Genomic DNA, 19658 nt, shown 5'->3' on the forward strand with positions numbered 1-19658 from the left:
AATTCTATATGCAGCTCTGTTGTTGTATGAATCATTAAGAACATACAGCAAGTATATAGCATCAGATCTCTCCACAAACAAGACAAGTGTCTCACTACCTTAGCTGTTCAGTGAACAGTCTTATTCAAACACTGAAGCAAAAGTCTCTTGGTATTGCTTCCACTTTCTGGTTAAATGAACGCAGAAAAAAAAATAATCCAGCAAGTACTGATGCAATTCTAATCAAAAGAATGAGGTGCACTCAAGATGAAGGTACTGCTGAGGCATAAATCTCAGGAGAAAAGTCATTGGGTAAAACAGAAGGTGGCTCATTTGATTCTCTCTCCCTTGGCAGGCCAACAAAAGAGCCCAGAACAAGTTCAGTATCACAATGAAAACACACACAGTCAATCCAAGTAAATCCATCATATTGCTTCATCATCCAGTTGTAACTTATCTAACGCAGCTAACTAATAAGTAACATCAGTAGATTATGAACCATGCAAACCACTGGAAGTATCAATAATGTAGAGATATCATCATTTACAGAAAACAAAATCTGTACCTTGTCTTCAGAAGTGTTATTCTTACCTGCAAAGGTGTCATTCCCAATTCATGCCCACTTCGTCCCTGTGCGATTTTGGACAAATCATTTACAAGGCGTTCAAATATATTAGCAGCGTTTAAATCACAGTCATAGTTAACATAAATATCCACTACACACTGGGCATCTAGAAAATAGATGAAAGTGCAAGAATTAGAGTTCAGCATAACAGCGTTTTTAAAAGGAAACACAGTTTGAGCAGGCAGCGAGGGTTAACACAGACATTTAACCCAAGCACTATGGGATCAAATTAATTTTTTCACAAAATTTCTTAAACATTATATGTAGCATTTGTCTTCAAAATAATTTTCCTCTGCTGCCAGAGGAAGTATCTGCTTTTCACAATAGAAATACCTGCACAAATTCTAGTTAAAGTCTGAATCACCATCCATTTGTGTTCAAATGAGCTTGAGGAAGTCTCTAGAATATTCAAGAAGATCTCTTTGAAGAACACCTGCAAAATAAATGCAGTAAAGGACTTGATCTGAAACTTTTTGGAACTACATCAAGTGTGCAAATTCATTTCTACTCAGTAATTTCTCTTGAAAAGCGTTCTCTTGCATACTAGAATTCAAATTTAGCAGTAATTTATCAGTTTACTAAGCCAACAAAACTAAAACATTTACTTCTAAGATCCAACTGGATTTTTATCATGGCAGTATCCTTATTTAAGAACTAGAGCATCATTAAAATGATAAAAGTTTCTCACCTCGATCTGCATTTTTAAATGGGTCTTAAAATTTGAGAGAAGCGTGAGAAAGATGGCAAGAGAGAGCTCAAATACATCAGGAACAGATGAGACTCCATTCTTAGATAACGCTACACAAAGGTATTGCTTTATTGCATTGATGAACATTTCATGTGTCCTGAAAACTGGACCAGCATTCTGCAGTACTGAGAGAAGAAGCTGAAGAGACACTATCTTAGAACGCAATTCATGGGATCTAGAAAAAATTCAACATTAAAGAGTTATTGTATCTCTGAATAAATACTTGTGTACTTCTTCCACATCAAGAAAAAAACACTGCTATTTCAAGCCATTTCAAGAGGGGGAAAAAAAACCATCCTGCAAGTGATGCTGGACAACAGCTACGATCTTCATTTAGAAATTTGCCAGGAATATTAACAACTTGGACTTGGATAGTAGATACTTGCAATTCAATCCTACTAAAAAGGATTCCTGCCCTAACACCACTGCCCTCAAAAAAATGAAACCCTTCACAAACACTATAGTTAAGGCCACTTCAACTGATATGGTTAATAAACCTATAACACACACACAAAAAATAATCCCTCAAGTATTACATTTCTAGTAGCATGAAGGAAGTTTCAATCTTAGATTCATCAAGCTAACTGAAACAAGGGCCTGACAGGTGAATTCTGAATACCTGCTTTAGTATACAGCAACTACTTCACTGCACTCCCTCTGTCTCCAAAAGCTATCTAGAGAGGAGAATGTAATGAATACAATCTCATTACTTGGGATCTGGTGGTCCATCACCAAGTGGTTTCATGGAGAGCTTGCACAGTGACCTGAAGACAAGGAAGGCATCCTTTTGTAGAACATGGGAAAATTTGGCAGCAGCTTGATGTCCAGATACATCTGTTTCCTAAAGAGCAAGAAATAAAACATTAGATCCTCAATGAAACAAATGAACAAAGCAATTGGGAAGATTCTACAGCTCTTCTGAGAAATAGCTACTGATTAAAAAAAAGATACATTTGTGAAGGCATAAATGAAACCCTAAATGGGAATACAAGTGATCTGATCTTTTTTTTTTTTTTAAACACATGTTGACTGCCTTTCCCTCTTTCCTCCAATATTAAAATACAATTAACAATAAATTTTAGAACAGTTATTTTCAACATCTACCTAAGCTGGAGTTGCTGCTTCCCCTTTTAAACCAAAGAAGGACACACACATTAAAGCTTCTGTTCCTTCCCTCCCCCAAATTCCACTGTATTAGTTGGTGTGAAAAAAAATATTTCTCATTTCTATCCATACACAGGCATCCGGTGAAGTTATTTACCAGGTTATCAGTGGAGGAAACAGATTGTCCATCATCTGGAATCCCGTTTGTTTGTACATTTTCGTTACTAGAGACAGAAAGAGCAGTATCTGCAGTTTCTACCGCAGGTAGAGCCTTAACCATTTCTGTTACCTGTTTCTCTTCAGCCGCTAAAGGAGAAAAAGAAAAATACAATTGAAATCACCCACTGAGCTTGTCCCACGACATTTGTGAAGCTCTACAATTGACTGAGACAGAAGGAGCACTAATAAACTAGAAGAATTTTTCAGTTATGAGCAAAAAAGAAATCCTGTAAGACAACGAAAGACTGTTCTTACTGCTTTAGTAGGTGTTCTTTACAAGATACTTATTAGTAATAATAAAAAAGTATGCTTTTATAATGAGGAATAAAATATTTTGCAATATGCATGCATCTATTTTACTTCAGAAGATTTCACTACCTTTCACAGCTGACTCGACTACATCTTCCAAGATGCCTTTAACCATTTCCTTTCCTCCATCAGTTGTTTCGTCTGATAAAACAGAGATAATTTTTGAATTTTGTACTTTTGTTTAGGAAGAAGATAAAGAAGAAAGGGGACAGAGGCAGAAGGGTTAAAAGTTGTAGATTTTCTTCACTACCTCTCATTTAAAACCATTTCCAAGAGGCCACATAAAAATACTCACTTATTTTATTTCCTTAATTTAAATCAAAGCACTGATATTTTTAATGCAGCAGTTTTGTCATTTGTATTTATCAATTCTCAGGAATTTTTTATTCTTTCATATACTTTCCTAAACTGGATACAGTATAAGGATATGATAACGTCTTCATAATATACATTATTTTTTACCATGACACTTCAATTAGCTCAAAGTAATTCTGTCACCTTAGGTTTACCACGATTATCCTCTCTCCTTTCCTTCGCTTTTATCTAACTAATCAAGTCAAATTCCAGTATAATTCTATATACATAAACTATATATAGTTTTACTAGAATTCTAGGGCAAACATAGACCTTTTCTTCAATGATTATAATGTTGTAGATAATATGTAATGATGGCCTGTATACTCTCAATAGCTACCAAGAAGATGCAAATATGATTTCAGCCAATAACCCCAATCATTTCTCCCAAAAATAACGTAAGAGAACAATTTCCAACAGAAACGTAACCAAAAGCAGTACTTGTTCACCTGATGCTGAAGGAATCAGATCCTGCCCTGACTTCAAGTTTCCATATTCTGTTCTCTCAGGCTCACCGTTAGTTAATTCTACACTTAGAGGAGCAGCACATTTGCCTTCCTGATGGTTGCGCTTTAACTGACCAATCTTTGGAGACCTGGTCACCACTTGAGTTGCAGGAGACTGGGATTTTTGCTGATTTGTTTTTTCTATTTCTCTGGATTCTTGTACCTTAAGAAAGCATTACGATAAAGTTAACGTAAGGCAGAAAACATGATAAGGAAAAATAAATGCCTATGTTAGCCAATATTCCTGTGAGAATTCATGTGCTAATGAGGAAAAAAAACAACAATGAAGATACCATCACTCGGCCGCTCCAGTCAGAAACACTTGCTTTAGCTTAGCCACTCTGGTATCTAGTTCATTTTAAAAGCAATTCATCATTTGTTTGTAGAAAGCTGTTCAGCAAAAACTACAATGTGAAACGTTGTTATCAGCAGTAAGTTTCATGTGTTATTTTTAACCAATTGGTCGAATTCCTTAACTTCGATATGCTTCACTGCAGGATTTAACAGTTGTTTTAAATTTCAAATCAATAGATATCTAACTACAATGACAGACCTATACAAAAAAAAATTCTATTCATTTGTCAAGCCTAGATGTTTGATAGAAGCAAAAGTAATAGGTACATACAGATTGATTTTCCATCCGTGTAAAAATGACATTTAGCATCTGTGTAAGTGTAGCTTTGGCAGTCGTCTGATTAATAAGATTTTTACTGGCCAGATAGATGTTGTAACAGGTTCTAACTGTTTGAAGAACTGTTCCTTCGTGAATTTCTATATACGGAGATGTTACTGCAGTGAGGAGAGCCTGAAAAATTCCATAAAACAACAGAACTGAGGCAATATACTTCATGCAGGTCTTCCATAAAAATCTGTGGTTTTGTTACGAAACATAGATCTTTTTATAAGACTTCTTTATAAAGAAATACAAGTTTTCTGAAACCACATTTCAAGTAAAAGAAAATTTAACAGAACTTAGATATATCTTTGTTCTCTCCTAACCTGTTAAAGTGTTTTTATCAGAATTAGTTTTCCAGTGAGAAATTCCTCCTCTAACCTAAACAGTTACTATTATGGTTTATAGCTTCATTTCTGTAAAAGGGACAGTTGGCCTAAAATGTTATCAAATTAGGTTATTAAAAAGTTCACCAATTTCTAATTTCAGCTACATCAGCTCACATAGATACCAGAATCAGATCACACTACTGGTGCTCCTATGACTTGTTGAGAAGATGAGCTGCAGCTCTCTGGAAAAATGGACAAGAGAACAGACTAGAACAGCAGTCCATGATACTGCATTACATTTGCAGTGCCTTCAATTGGAAGTTCCGCAGCGTGATAGTATAAGGGTGATAGGAATTCAGTGACCTAATGAACATGGGCATTACTAACCTAGAAGATGAACACCAAGCTGTCCTATTTCTACAAGATAAAGTTTCCAGTCCAGGGGTCATTCCAGAAAGTAGGACCAAAGTTTATACACTACTCCATTATATTCTGCTTCACCAAAAGAAAATTTCACGTATCAATTCTGACGCTATGATAGCCTCCCTAAATTCAGTAACATAGGACCCAGTTTCTCCATTTCTTATGACATTAGCTAAGCAGCATTTCACTTTTATTTTTTTTCAGTTACAAAATCCGAGATAAAAATAGCAAATCAAAATCATGCCAAAATGTGCCAAATAAAATACCTTAATTATCTGCAGTTGTACCCCTTCATCTGTTTGAGGACCCTGAAAGCAATTGCAAATTGTATCAACTATTCGGTCAATCAGTCGTTTTCCAGGAGCTCCGCTATCTGGGGCATTGCCAGTGATATGTCCATATGCAATGAGTTTCTAGGTAAAAAGAACACAAGCTAGTTCTATGACTCAGACAATCACATACTGTTTAGTAAAATAAAGTTAAGTACAGCATAAGAAGGGCGACAGGGGGGTAAACAGCATACCTCACTTAACCAACTTTATCATAAAAATTATCACCTTCAGTAGTCTGGGTCCTAAATACTTGTCTTGTTCACACACGTGGACAAAACAGGACTTAATAAGCAATACACACTCCTCTGCCACTCAGAATATTTCTTTCTACTACAACCAGACAAAACTTTTTTTTGTCAGTCTTTGTACCTATTCACGATAGAAAAGTTATGCCCAAGAAGTTAGCTAAGGTCAAGTTGCCTTTTTTTTTTTTTTTTTTTTTTTTTTTAAGTATCTAAGGAGGAACAAGGTAGAACAATCCCAAAGTCCGACCTCCCATCACATCAGCATTACAAGGGACACCATGGGAAACAGACCTTTCAAAGCAAGGCAGATGAAGTGTCTTTACAGAATAACGTGAGCATCCATGAGCTTCAATGAACGTTTGTTTCACTACAGAACAACACGTGCATTTCCTGCTTTCACAAGATTCACTTTGAGCCAAGTGTGATGATAACCTGTTTTGCATGGTTTATGCATCCAAACACCCATAGCAGATATCTGCATAGCTGCATGTTCTCAGGATAATATTCCTTCTGCGCTCAAAGAATGCCAACAGCATGCAAGGTTTTTGTAACTGCATGTTACTCCATTTCACTCTGTCCGAATTGAAGCTTACCTGTAAACAATCCAGGGAAGTACTGACAATGCGCGGTGACTTTGACTGGCAGGCCAGCTCAAATGGAAGGAAGTACTTATCTGCTTCAATGAAGTTTGCTTTTGGTGGAGCAACAGTGCCTTCTCTAGGTCAGAGGAGAAGAACTGTTAATTTTTCTAAATACATATATCACAGCAAGCTATCCATCCTCTCTTTTCTGATTAAAGCTGAATAGTATACAGAAGCATAAAAGCGTAACGTATTCTCTTATGCATGCTTTCTTTAGAAAGTTCAATTTTCTTTAAAATCACATTAAAACAGCTTTACATTTTCATATATTGCATCTGACCTCTTCCATTTATCCTTCAGCTTACCTCTTACCCCACTACACTCCAGTACTGTCCCTCTACCCGTAATACTGGAGAATAATTTAATGATAAAATTTCCAAAGTTACTCTGAATTACTTAAACAGAACCTGTATGAAAAACAGTAAGGAAAAAAATAAACATTTTGGGGGCTCATTTCCTAGCACTGTGCCATGATTTTTAAAAGTGTTGTTCTAAAACATTTTTTAAAAAGTTTAAGGAATTTGATTACATAAATCTAAATTAAAAATTTATTTAAATATAAGTAATACTGAAATTGGTACTCTTGATGTATGTAATTAGGATCATATACCACCAAACACAGCAAATCATTAGGAACAGTAGGTATTCTATCAGACTCTATTAAGCACAGTAACAGGAAGTGAAAAATTAGCACCTTTTAGAAGTTTTGCAATTATTTCATAGTGAAATTCAGAAGGCAGTTATGGCTTGAGCACGCAGAGCCACAGACATTGTGTAATTGGGACACATGGGCCAGATCATGTTTATGGCAGAAAGGTAAGTAGCTGGATATTCACAAGTACATTGCACTAACTTGTATGTACTCTTACATTTCCACTCCCAAATTATTCAACTTGATGCTTTCCTGCAAATTACAGCAATTAATAATTTACCTTTGCTTTTCCAGCTCTGTTTTTATTTCATCTGGAAGAAAGAAAAATTCAGACGTTAACACCTAAGATGTTTTTGATAACATCACCACAAATATGGAAAGCGTAATAAAGCAAAGCTGTTTCAAACCATTATACTTCATTATTAGCTACTCCTTTCCTGTAACTTCTTCAGCATCCCAAGCCAGAGACCATAGACAATTGCAAAATTTACGGGAAGGCATAGCTCTCAACTTCTACAGGAAAAAGCTATCTTTTTTTCCTAAATATTCTTAATAAAAAGGTATATTCAGAAAAAAACTAACAACCCAAGTATAATTTTTCTTTTAGGGTAAGCCTACATCACAGAGAGCTCAGGTTTAAGGAAGTCTTTAAGCCGCTGCAGGAACCATTAGTTCAATGCATCAGAGCTTCCTGTTAACTACAATGCTGGTTAGTTCGCTTCTGACAAACCTTACAATATGACATCAGCTGAATAAACAAACTCTTACTCAGAGATAAGGAATATTAAATGGATGCTGGCACCTTGCCAGCAGCTTTTTTTTTCCTCTCCTCCTTCTTCTTTTTGAAATTATACTTTTGGGGAGCTTTCTATAAGAGTAAATACGGGAAAAATGCATCCCTCATTTCTATTACAAACACCAGCAAATCCTTAAGATCCTAGCACGTTTTTTTTTGAGGATTTCTAATGCATCACCATGATGCACAATACAGACTGCACTACACCAGACACAAACTGAACATGGACACAGAGCAAATACAGCACATGCCGTAAGGGTGCACAGCTACGCACATTTTTAATACCACCTGGAATCCTGTCCCTCCCATCCAACTTCATGCCCCTGCAAGTTACCATACCTACGAAACTTGTTTAAACTGCAAGGTTATTGGAAACTGATCAATCACTCAGTGCTGGCTCTTCATAGTCCTGGCAAGAAACCAATGTTTTGGACTGTACTGAGTTAGGTGACTTCAGTGCTGCCTGTGACTTCTTTCATCTCAAAAGCATCAATACGCAAAACATATTAACGAACAAGAACTGCAACAGATACATATTATAGGGTTTTGCACAGTCCTTTTGTTCAAGGAGCATTACAAGAATCAATCCTTGCAGAGTATGCCAGTTTTGTAGCACTACTATTCCTGTTTTACAGAGAAAATGGAAGCAAAATGCCAAGGAAACCCATACAACTACAAACCGTAGTACAAGCCACTACATCTAGGACTTGGACTTTCTACTCTGTCTGCCATATTCTCTCATTAACGAAGGCCAACAGGGTCAGGAAAGAAGCAGAATGACACCCATTAGTAATAAAAGATGCAAGTAGAGCCAAATGAACAATATCACCCCAAATTTGATGGAAGAATAGACAACAGCAAAACTGAAGAGTCAGAGACCCACCATGGGTCATGGCTCTGTTTAGAAGTCCACTGTTTTCTAATTAAGTTAATCATGCAAACAAGCATGCCTAAAACAAGCTATTCACTTTTACAAAAAAAAAAAAGTCACCACTTCTGCCTATCCCTCCCCATTTCTCAGCTCCTGAGCAATAACCATTGCAGCTGCTTAAGCCAGATTTGCTCCTGCTCACCTCTGCCACTAAATTGGGCTCTAAAAAGTGCCAGCTATCTCCCAAACTTTGGGTCAGTTGGGGTTTAGCATCCTTCCTTCTATAAGCACTCAGCTGCTGGAAGGAGAGCTGAAGGCGACAGGCACTACCTTCACTCTGCTGTGCTGTCCTGGGGGAGGCACAGGGCGAGCTTGTTGGGAGGGCAGCTTGGGGTGGGGTTGAGATGACTGCATTTTCTCCAAAGTAAAAATTCCTCAACTAGAGATTAAGTTGTTTGTATAAAAAAAAAATCAAACCACACTAAAAACATGGAGCAATGAGCCCACCCAAGAAAATAAAAGGTTGTTTTGTAAAATTTAATACTGCACAAGCAAACAGGTTTCATTATTGGCATCTATAGCTGAGAATAATCTAAGTGCCCAATTCTATGTTTATAGAGTAACCAAGTGATGTGTTTTCCCCCACCAGCACCGCCAAAAAATTCTCTATACACAACTGAAAGACTTTTTTTTCTTTCACACAAATCACCCTCCCCCTCATATTGTTAACTAGCAAATCAACATAGCAAAAACTGTTTTAAACTCAAGTTTAATGAAGCTTTTAGCCTTAAGGACACATGATCCAGGCCCATCTTAGGTTTAACATTTCAATAATACCTTCACTGAGATAGGTATATTAGATCTTGCACTAGAAAAAATACAAGAATAGTATCCCATATTAAAGCAATGATGATTTTACTTTCCAAAACCTTCCATAAATTAAATAACAAAACAAAAAAAAAATCTAACCAAATTCTGGTGAAGTTCCCCACAATTTTGTTATATAAAGGGTTTTCCAAAGCAGCATAAAAGTGTCTGCATAACAACAGCATTTTACCAAATAACGCTGGCAGAAAAGAGTAAGTGAAAAGACAAAAACAAGTTACAGGCATGCCCCTGCTACTGATTGCATCAAAATCATTTGGAAATCTCTACATTCAAAGAGCTCATTTGGTGGTCTGACCACCAAAAGCGAGTGAAACAAACTGTTGCCTAACTGAAGTCTGTTACCGTGAGGCAGTCGCCAAGCCCAGCCCAGGCAGAGCCAGCCTGCAGCAGCCCTCTGCCACTGCCACACTTCTTGTCTGTGGCTGCGCCCCTTCCTCCTGCAAGCGGAGCGATCCCAACACAGGTCAGCTTCTGGCCCTCACAGGGCACTGCTGACCCTGCACTTGGTGCTTGTGGTACTAGAGCTACCTGGTACTTTCAAGGGCAGACCGCAGAAGCATGCCTCCATCTGCTTCAAGCAGCAGCATCTTCAGCTCCACGCACCACGCGTGCTGCCCACTCAGTGCAAGCCTTTCGGCGCTCCCACCAGCCAGCACAGCTGGAGCAGCCAGCGAGGCCTTGCAGCCATTTCTTCCAGAGCTTCTTTGCCACAATGAAAGCATTTGGCATGAAGCACATGCCAAAAGTAACTCCTGTTCTGTGTTAGACAGTTTAAGTTTGCATATATTGAAACCTACGTATTAAAAGGAAGGACAATTGCTGGCTTGCAGCTGGATGCACCCCGTGCTAATGAATGGTCAGGTTCATCCCAGTGGAAGCAAACCAGTTCCTGTGCAGAGAGCGGCAGTTTGTTAGCACAAGGACATGAGCAATGTCGTTCCAGAGCTTGTCAGAACACTGGAAAGCAATGCCAATGCAAACACACAGCAGAAACAGCCTTTTTTTTTTTTTTTTGGTACAGTCCACTGCATTGCCTAATTCCAGGCTGCCTTAAATTTAAAACAAAAAGCAAACATGCAGAAAGACATACTATGTTTATTGATTCTATCCCTCTGTAGAGAGAGCCCTTTACAGGAGGCTGCCACAGTGAAGCAAGACCTTGCCTTGTGCCAGCACTCCCCAAGCACGCCAGCCAAGAGGCTTTACTAAACCAAGAAACAAACTCACTTTAGCCATTTGTCATTTCTATCACGAGACAAACACATATATAGATTCCTAAGCGAAGGCATGGCTGAAGAGATTTTTTTAAAAATTAATTAACAAACTAAACAAATTCTGTTGCTTACAAAGCTCAAAGATATGTACGTGGAAGTGCCTAGGCAATCAAATGTCACAGAACCAGGCTGGCTGCATAGTATGTCATTAAAACCAGTCCTAGTAGGGGAAGATTAATAGTTCTGAGAGTCTTTCTTTGAGAGACCCGGGTACACAATTAGCATTTCACCCATACGAACTGCTGTGATACACGCTGCCTGTACTCCACTGGAAATTCTTCAGGATACAGACTGTTTCAGTAGGCTTGCTAAGAACTGTGTATGCCCAGAGCTCCACAGAGGGGCTTATTAGGCAACTATTTATATACAATACACTGGCTGTCTGTTTAAAACCAGTTTTCTTAAAAATCGCAGTTTTCTAAGGCAGAACAGAACAGCTTCTCTGTTTAAAAACTTTATTTCTCCTCACCTCTCCTGGGGTTTACTGGCACTAAGAGCACTGGATACAACTATTACACCTACTGATGAAGCAAGAGGCTGAATGAAGGAATCCATTCAACTCTGCTTACTCAACATTTACCCTGTATATTTCAAGAGGGGATGGACAGAGCAAAAAAAAAATTTTTTTTTAAATAACTGAGAAATGGTTTTGTTACCAAACCCATTTCCAAGGACACATCTATCATTGCTTTGGGCCAACAGTACAAGCTAACAAGCCCTGTACAGTTCAGGAGTGAATAAGCACTCCTTTCACCCTTCCCATGTTTATACCCTATTTGAGCCTACAACACTTCTCATTTCTACGAAGTCATGAAGATATTTTGCAGTCCAAAACTGCAGACTTACTGCTCCAGTAAAACACACATTGGGAATGGAAGAAGAGGGCAACAGCAGTTTAGAATTAAATACCACCTGTATTTCCTAGATAAGAATGACAGCAATTTTCACTGGTAACTTACTTAAGATCTCAGCAGTGAAACACATTATAAACTAATAAAAGGGAAAACAGGAGCATGATTCCCATAGTTAGAAATACATTCCTCTGTCTCACCAAACAAAAATTTAAAGCATGTGTAATTAACAGAAACACTACTCCAGTAACACCACAGCAGAAGCTATAGAAATAGCAGCAGGCTAGGTAGATTAGGTAGTTCCAGAATACACCAGTTCCTCTCTATTTAGAACAAGAATTTACTTGTGACACGTGCCATGCTGACTGCTTTATAAAAGATATGATAGCTCAAGGCTCCATTAAAGAGACCATTGTATAAAGAAGACAGCATAGCAAATGGAATTTAGTCATAGGTAGAGGGGCATTACTTGAAATACGGCATGGAAAAATAAAAGACAACATCTGTCACAGTTACTAGGTCCATAAAGCTGACTTTACATTTCTCTCACATTGAATTAATTGTACTCAGACTTAATTATCAAAGGATAACTGGACTTTACTATTATTGAAAACACTGCAGCTTCTTTCTTGCAAAGCTATTTGTGTAGATTAAGAAGTCTGGCCTGAATTCTTTAGACTGCAAGTAATGTTCTTCCCACATTCCCTACCATATTTACTACAGCACAGGACTTGATAATTAACCTAACACTTTTGAAATTAAACTCAGTTTTATTTAACAAAGTATAAGCTTAATTAAGCTTACATAAAGTAAAACTGGTTTTCTATTTGAGTAGAAAAGAGCTTATTCTACACAGAATAAAGTTTAAAAATAAAAAGCACACATGAATGTAAGGAACTATCTTCATGTTGTCAACCTGAAATGATGTAACATTTACCAAATGTAACTGTAATCAAGGCCCTACTAGTGTAGGAGGGTTGGGTAACAGAAGGTTATCTATTCATGCTGACCTCTGCTTTAGTCCAGTCAAGTCGTACATACTTTTTTTTCAGCATGATTAACAACGTTTATATCTATCGTCACAAGCATTAACCAACATCAAACGTAGTGTACCTTAAAAAACTGAGAGGTAAAACAGCTATAATCCAAAAGACAAATGCCAATAAGTGGCTATTGCATAGTACTTCTCCCCTCGAATCACAGTCTCTGATGTGCTAATAAACGAAGACCTTCCTACTAAACTTTCAAGAAAGTTCCCTTTCTCAAAAAGTATTTATGTAGCAGACAAGCAGGTTTCCAGTCCTGTAAATGGGTTGGGTGGATGTTGGTGGGGAAGTCCGGAAAGGGAAGTAGGAAAAGTAATCTCTATTGCTCACAATGTCAACTTTAAATAGTAATAAAAAATACACTTCTATGTAGTTACCACTAGGTAGTTAGCACCTTCAGATTTCTTCAAGGTAAGGACTGTGGGCAGGAAGGTAAAAACAATGGCTATTTTTCAAGTTTGCTTTCATAATACATTTGACAAGACTTGCCTCTGCTCAGCGTCCTTACTCACTCAGCCAGTCTCTCCTGTTTCAATTTTCTACATACAGTAAATACACCCAAGTTAAAGGAAAAATGTTAGTGCGAACCAGGTGAAACTGTAAGAGATATCTGTGCCGTAGAATAAGAAAGGCCACAGAGAACTCTACCTGTAAGAGCCGTACTGCTTTACCTAGTTTTTCCCCTGCATGTCATGCCACCTGCTTTCACAACTTTAACGCCTAGTCCTGTACTATGAAAGGACCGATTTGCAGTTGCAGGTTTGAAGACCAGCCTACGAAGTTTACAGAAAGCGCCTCAGTTGTGCAAGACACCACACCGTATGCGGCCGCCCCAAGTTTTTAGCCAGTCCATGAGTCAGACAGAAGGTGTCGGAGAACTACCAGGCCCGGGACAGCAGAAGAGCCCCCTCCGACACCCCGTGTCCCAGCCAAAACGCTCGGAACTGATTTCCCCCAGCTGGGTCCCGGCGGGGCAGCCCCGCGCCCCTCCTGCTTCACAGACCCCGAATGCAGGCGGCGCCTGGGCTGCCCGCCTCGCACCGGCGCTGCCCGCCCCTCCCGAGCCCCGGGCCGGGGCCGCGGGGCTGTTCCCCGCCGGGACGTGCCGTGACAGCCCGAGCAGGGCCGGGTAGGACCGGGCCGGGCAGCGGCGGCGGCTCCCGGCCCGGCGGGGGCGGACTCACCCAGCGCCACCTGGCAGGCTCTCCGCAGCTGCCCGTGCGGGGGCCGCTTGGCCTCCTTCTCCGCCAGGATCTTCTCGAGGGCCCGCGACACGAACATGCTCTTGGTGCGGGCGTCCTGCTCGCGGCCCGGGGGCTGCATGGCGACGGGGTCGGCGGGGCCGGGGCCGCCCGGGAGCTGCGCCGCGCCTCCGCCCTCAGCGGCCGCCGCCGCGCCGCAGCCACGGCGCCGCCATCTTGGCGCCGTCACGTGACCCGGCCGCTCTGCCCGCCGCCCCGTCGCGACCTGCGACCCCGCGGCGGCAGGCGGGGCCCGGCCCGGGGAGGCCGCTGCCCGGGAGTCAGAGAGTCGTTAGGGTGGGAAAGGGGATCCGAGATCGTCTGGTCCAGCTGTGCCCCTACCACCACTATCACCCACTAACCCATGTGCCTAAGCACCACGTCCAACCTTTCCTTGAACACCCCCAGGGACGGTGACTCCCAACACCTCCGTGGGCAACCTGTCCCAGTGCTTGACTGCTCTTTCTGAGAAGAAATGTCTCCTCATTTCCAACCTGAACCTCCCCTGGCGCAACTTGAGGCCATTCCCTCTAGTCCTATCACTAGTTACCTGTGAGAAGAGGCCGACCCCCAGCTCCCCACACCTTTTCAGGCAGAGAGCAGTAAGTTCTCCCCTGAGCCTCCTTCTGACCAAACACCCCCAGCTCCCTCAGCCGCTCCTCACAGGACTTTTGTTCAAGGCCCTTCACCACAATAAGCGGAACTGGCAGCCACTCCTGCCCCTTCAGTTCCAGCAGGCTGGGTTGGCCCTGCCTAAACCAGGCTTGGTGCCCATCCACGCTTTTTTAAAACCCAGCCCCTTTGCATGTCCCCGGGTGTCGTGTCCCCCAAATGGTGGCTGCATGCGTGCTGAAACCGCAGTGGCAAGGGGAAAACAATGTGTTGGGCGTTGGGTGATTTCACTAGCAGGACATGCCAACTGCAAGCCCTGTTATTGCTGCAATTAGTTGCATTGATTGGGTTGGAATTACTGAAAAGGAGGTCACGTTAATATAATACTCCTCATTTTTATAAGGCTTTTAACCTGAGCATTCCAGCGTTTCCACTATCACTGCTAACTTCCGCAGAACAAGGCCTGTGAAGAGACACTAAGAAAACAGACATTTCAAAGACCCAAAGTCATGTTAAAGAAGAATTGTTAAAAAATAAATTTCACGTCCCAGAAACTTGGTATCCATTTATAACCTGATGCCCAATTGTTTCTTCTCCTTTTATCCATCGCCCTATGTGGTAGGGTGTCTTATTCCCCAAATCAAATTCTGGACTCTTTGAGAGACAGTATAATCTATGGAAATCATCTGCAGAGATAAATTACTCATTTGATGCCCTCCTTTAGAAACTTGTAACCATCACTAACATGCAGTCACCTCTTCCACATCTCTCCACAACGGGCTTAATCAAATTAAGACAGCAATATCTAACTAAGAATACAGGGACCTATTAGATTGTCTATACTGTAATTTTATTTCTCAAACACTGGCATTCTTATCTTTTAAAATGTCATTAATAGACACTTAGTATTGTCAAGTTCTGCAATTTTTGTCTAAAAAGCACTAACGAAGGGTTCAACCACAAACGCCTGTGTGCAGCATTAGTTTAGTATTACTTCATGTGGAAAACGGGCAGGCGCTATGTGACCACCTCTACTGTCCAGAGGTTTGTGTGAACTGGTTACATGGAGCTGAGGATTCTACTTACATGGAAAACTATGAGTTAGAGTACAGTAAATCAGATACGATGAGGGTGGACAAGAACAGGGGGAAGTGCCTCTATCTGGAAACATTTTTTAAAGTTACTGTCTAAAGACTTGGGTTTTCCCAGGAAATCAGCAGTTCCAGTGTGGCTGTGATAAGAGTGCAATTTTGTGGTTCGTCATTAAGTCACAAATTGTCAGGGTGTAACTGCCTCAAAAACCTGCTAGTTATATCTGTTCTCTTGGCAATAATAGTGTGTTCAGCCTCTTCTAGTATGAGCAAATGCACCATGTAATAAATGTGGGACAATGTTGGAAGGTTAAAGTCCTTCTGAGCGTTTATCAGCTGAAGCTGTCATTAGGCAACCGACTTGAACTTTCCTCCACATTAAGTGATTAATACAAGTTTAGAATGGATCGCTATTCCAAGTCAGAATCACAGAAATGCAGGGCTGGGAAGGTCTTCAACAGATCATTTAGTACATCTCCAAGCACTAAGGCAGAACGCTGCCTCTTACTGAAAAGCTCCAGTAAAGGAGATTCAACAGCATTTCAGTTTGTTGCCTCCAGTGTTTCACTAATTATGCAGTTAGGAAATTCCTAACATCTGGTCTGGATGTTAACTGCTATCCATTAGCAGATGGAAGGACTCTATATCATAGAGATATGAATGACAGAAAAATAGAGACAAATAACATAGAAATCAGAGTATCAAATGATTATTATTATTTTTTTAAATTAACATTATTTCCAGATTGTGACTAGAGTTTGGATTTTGTTTTCTACTGAAAGTCTGGTTGTTCCTGCATTTTGTTTTAATTTCTGGTCTCTTATACAGAAGATGTTCATCCCTGTAATCATATAGGTATGCTGACTTCACTCTTGTAGCCTCAGTAACATAATTGTTTTTACACTGAGGACATTTCATCCATTTCATCCTTACACTGCATGCTGATACTCTGTGTATTAATTTCATTGCACAATATAGTGAAACTACCTAGCCTATGCTTCTTTAGTAACAACTAACTCCAATAAAAAATTTGAAAAATGCAACTAATTTCAGAATGCTGAGATAGACCATATTTTTCCTGGCATTTTCCTATCAGGATTCAGTATGGTATTATTTTAAAATAGAATAAACTGTGTAATCATTGTCTATATTTGCTATTTATTTTTCAAAGTATGTTGCAGATGTAAAGGTGCAGGGTTTTAAGTCATTACATGGTCTAGTATTTGGTATGGAGTATCTAGTTCCATAAAATATGTCATAATATCCTTTGGGCTTGTAAACATCTTAAAGTTTTAAACCGTATTTGTATATCTTTGTATGTCTGTGTTCACTTAAGTGTTACATTTCCGAGCTTATCACCTTGGGCATCAAGTGGTTGAGACAGTTTACATGCCAGGTCGATGAATTCATTTGCATTAAAGACCTAAATACAGATAGCATTATGGGTTTTAATTGTAATTTTCAGACCTTGTTCCCAAAATGCAAAGTCTGAGAAATATGCTTTTTAGGTTTATACTCATTCAGTGTGTCACTGGGATGGAATTAGGGAGATGTCTTGCTGTGCACCTCATGACTCAGCTGCCTTCTTTAATCCTACTCTTGGCTCCATCGTAGCTCTGCTATACCTCAGGCTTTCAGATCCTCTCCACAGGATATCTCACTGACTATCTTAACAACCAGGCAACATCTAATTTAATTTGCTCTGTTCTGAAAGATAAAAAATTCAATACGAACCTTGAGAGCCTCATTACTGACAAAAAAAAAAAAAAAAAGAGGTACAATTTCAAATTTCTTCTGGCTACTTTAATTTAGCACATCCAAAATAAGAAAAGGTTTAATAAGTCTCCCTAATAATGTCTTTCTAATAGAAAGGGAGAGATGAAGAAATAGTACACACACAAAAAAGTGAGAACAGGATCACCTGTCACAGAGTCAAGTACTGACAGTGAGAGAAGTCAAAAGACAAACTGATTGTTCTTGGACTCAAGAGTCACTTCATTTCAGTGCTGAAATCTGCAGTCTCAGTGTAGAATATGCCTCGGAGAACATGATGGCCTTGTGTTAGGGACAAGTCAGAAAGGAAGATTTGGGTGATGAAAGCTGACCAGTAGTCAGACTTGGATGAAAAATTGTCATATTGGGGACAGTGACAGGGAACATTGTAGCCTCCATTAATTTGTAATCCTAAGGAGCAATGGTAATGCAAATAAGCCCTGTCTCTTGAAAAGCTATCAGCTTAGCAATAACAAGATAAAATGTGTAGTTTTCTTGTACTGATATATTACACCTCCACATGCTAGCATTTTTAAATGCGTAATTTTGAAATATGCTCACAATCCAAGAAAAGAGGATCCAAAACCAGTCCCCCAAGAATTGCCCACATTTGTTATTGCTGTCTATGCATCTGATTCTTCTTTCACTTATATTAGTTTAAATCAAGGGTAATTCTACTGTTATCAGTGAAATTACAGTGATGCAGAAGTGACATAACTAAAAGGCAAATAAGGCCCTCAATCTTTTTTGAGGGATGCTGACTTAGTTATTGACACAAAGAAGACTGTAATTACTGTCAGCAGCATTTGCAGAACTAATTAAGCAGCAGAAGCTCTTCATGTATTGTCAGCCAAATTATCAGTTCTGATTTTAGGACCTTTATTGTGGGACAAGATTAGTTTTCACTGGAGAAGCAAAATGGATATGGTCTTGATTTTAGGGGATAGATTGAGCAGGCAGTTTTACAGAAATCTTTTTTTAGTTATATGTCAAGCAAAAAACTTGCCTTTCAAATCTTACAGCAGTATTTGAATTCCTAGGTGTACGATTACAACTGAGGTTATGGTTTGGACTTAAAAGATACAGAAGTGAATACCAGGTTTCAGCTACAATTAGCTTTTTGAGTGTTAGTGGCACATGAAGAATACGAAGCTGGTGAATGCGAGGCTCTACTATTTAAGGTTTGAGTTATAGGTAGGCTCAAGTCTGAGACTCACTGAGGTTAAGGAAGTTGGTTGTGGGACTGCACTAAGTAACACGTGCTCATACTGAGAGAGAGTCGGAGCCTATTTAGTTTTCAGACAACTTTCGTTTCCCCTTATGATTTACAACAGAATTCCTGCTATGAGTAGGATTAGAATTTTCAATAGTTAGGATTGAAACTCACTGGAGCTGTTGTTAGGCCTAATTTACATGGACTAATTTGCATGAATTAGGGGAGGCATCATCAGAGACTATGGATATGTAAGGCTGAAAGTGACTGCTTACTTCAAGTTGACAGGAGAATCAAGAATAGGTGGAGAGTTAGGAAGCAGGCTGAGCTTTGGGTTGTGAATCCTGTAGGTTGTGGCTTTGGGTTGTGACTCTGTAGGTTAGGCTAGAGTTTATATTAGGTTTCTGGGTTCACAGTACCGCTCATAACATCAAGTTTGCCAATTGTGTTCATCTTTTGAGACAATAAAGATCTATTCTCAGTCTTAAAATTATGGCTATGGTAGAATTAGGGTTAGAGTTTGGATTCTACCAGGGGAGGTGAATTAAGTTCAGGCCTGAGTCTGATAGGGTGGTCACATTAAGTTTACAACAGAATCTATTGGGGTAATGGAGACTGTGCTCTGTTTTAGAGAGGAGTGGAGATGGATTTCCTCCTTAGGATCAACATAACAGTCAAAGTGAGGACTGAGGTTAATTTTTACGGTAGGGTTCTTGAGTATACAAGCCATTGTTCAGAAAGGTGTTCAAAAAGCAGACAAGATAAATTTACTGTTGATGCCATCAGGCACTGATGAACAATTGTGCTTTGGACTGCTGTAAACCACAAGCTCAGAGCTAACAGGTTAAACTTATGGCTAGAAT

The 19658-nt window shown here is 39.7% G+C and overlaps 1 protein-coding gene across 2 annotated transcripts in view; it reads right to left on the reverse strand.

The window, feature by feature from the left end:
• Positions 1-19658, reverse strand: part of ARFGEF2 (ARF guanine nucleotide exchange factor 2) — a 61296-nt gene that overhangs the window by 21662 nt on the left and 19976 nt on the right. Inside the window, exons 1-12 of one of the 2 annotated variants that reach the window (XM_083802155.1) lie at positions 14050-14316; positions 7420-7450; positions 6440-6563; positions 5536-5682; positions 4470-4649; positions 3788-4007; positions 3054-3125; positions 2614-2762; positions 2063-2193; positions 1293-1527; positions 938-1037; positions 571-710 (exon numbers count right to left, since the gene is read on the reverse strand). In XM_083802155.1, the coding sequence (XP_083658281.1) occupies positions 571-710; positions 938-1037; positions 1293-1527; positions 2063-2193; positions 2614-2762; positions 3054-3125; positions 3788-4007; positions 4470-4649; positions 5536-5682; positions 6440-6563; positions 7420-7450; positions 14050-14188 (1668 nt within the window). In that variant the 5' untranslated portion in view covers positions 14189-14316. Of the gene's footprint in view, positions 1-570; positions 711-937; positions 1038-1292; positions 1528-2062; positions 2194-2613; positions 2763-3053; positions 3126-3787; positions 4008-4469; positions 4650-5535; positions 5683-6439; positions 6564-7419; positions 7451-14049; positions 14317-19658 lie in introns of those variants that run through there. The other variant, XM_083802156.1, reaches the window with a different exon arrangement.

The sequence above is a fragment of the Anser anser genome, assembly GCF_964211835.1.
Source record: "Anser anser genome assembly, chromosome: 16".
In the NCBI taxonomy this organism is placed as follows: Eukaryota; Metazoa; Chordata; class Aves; order Anseriformes; family Anatidae; genus Anser; species Anser anser.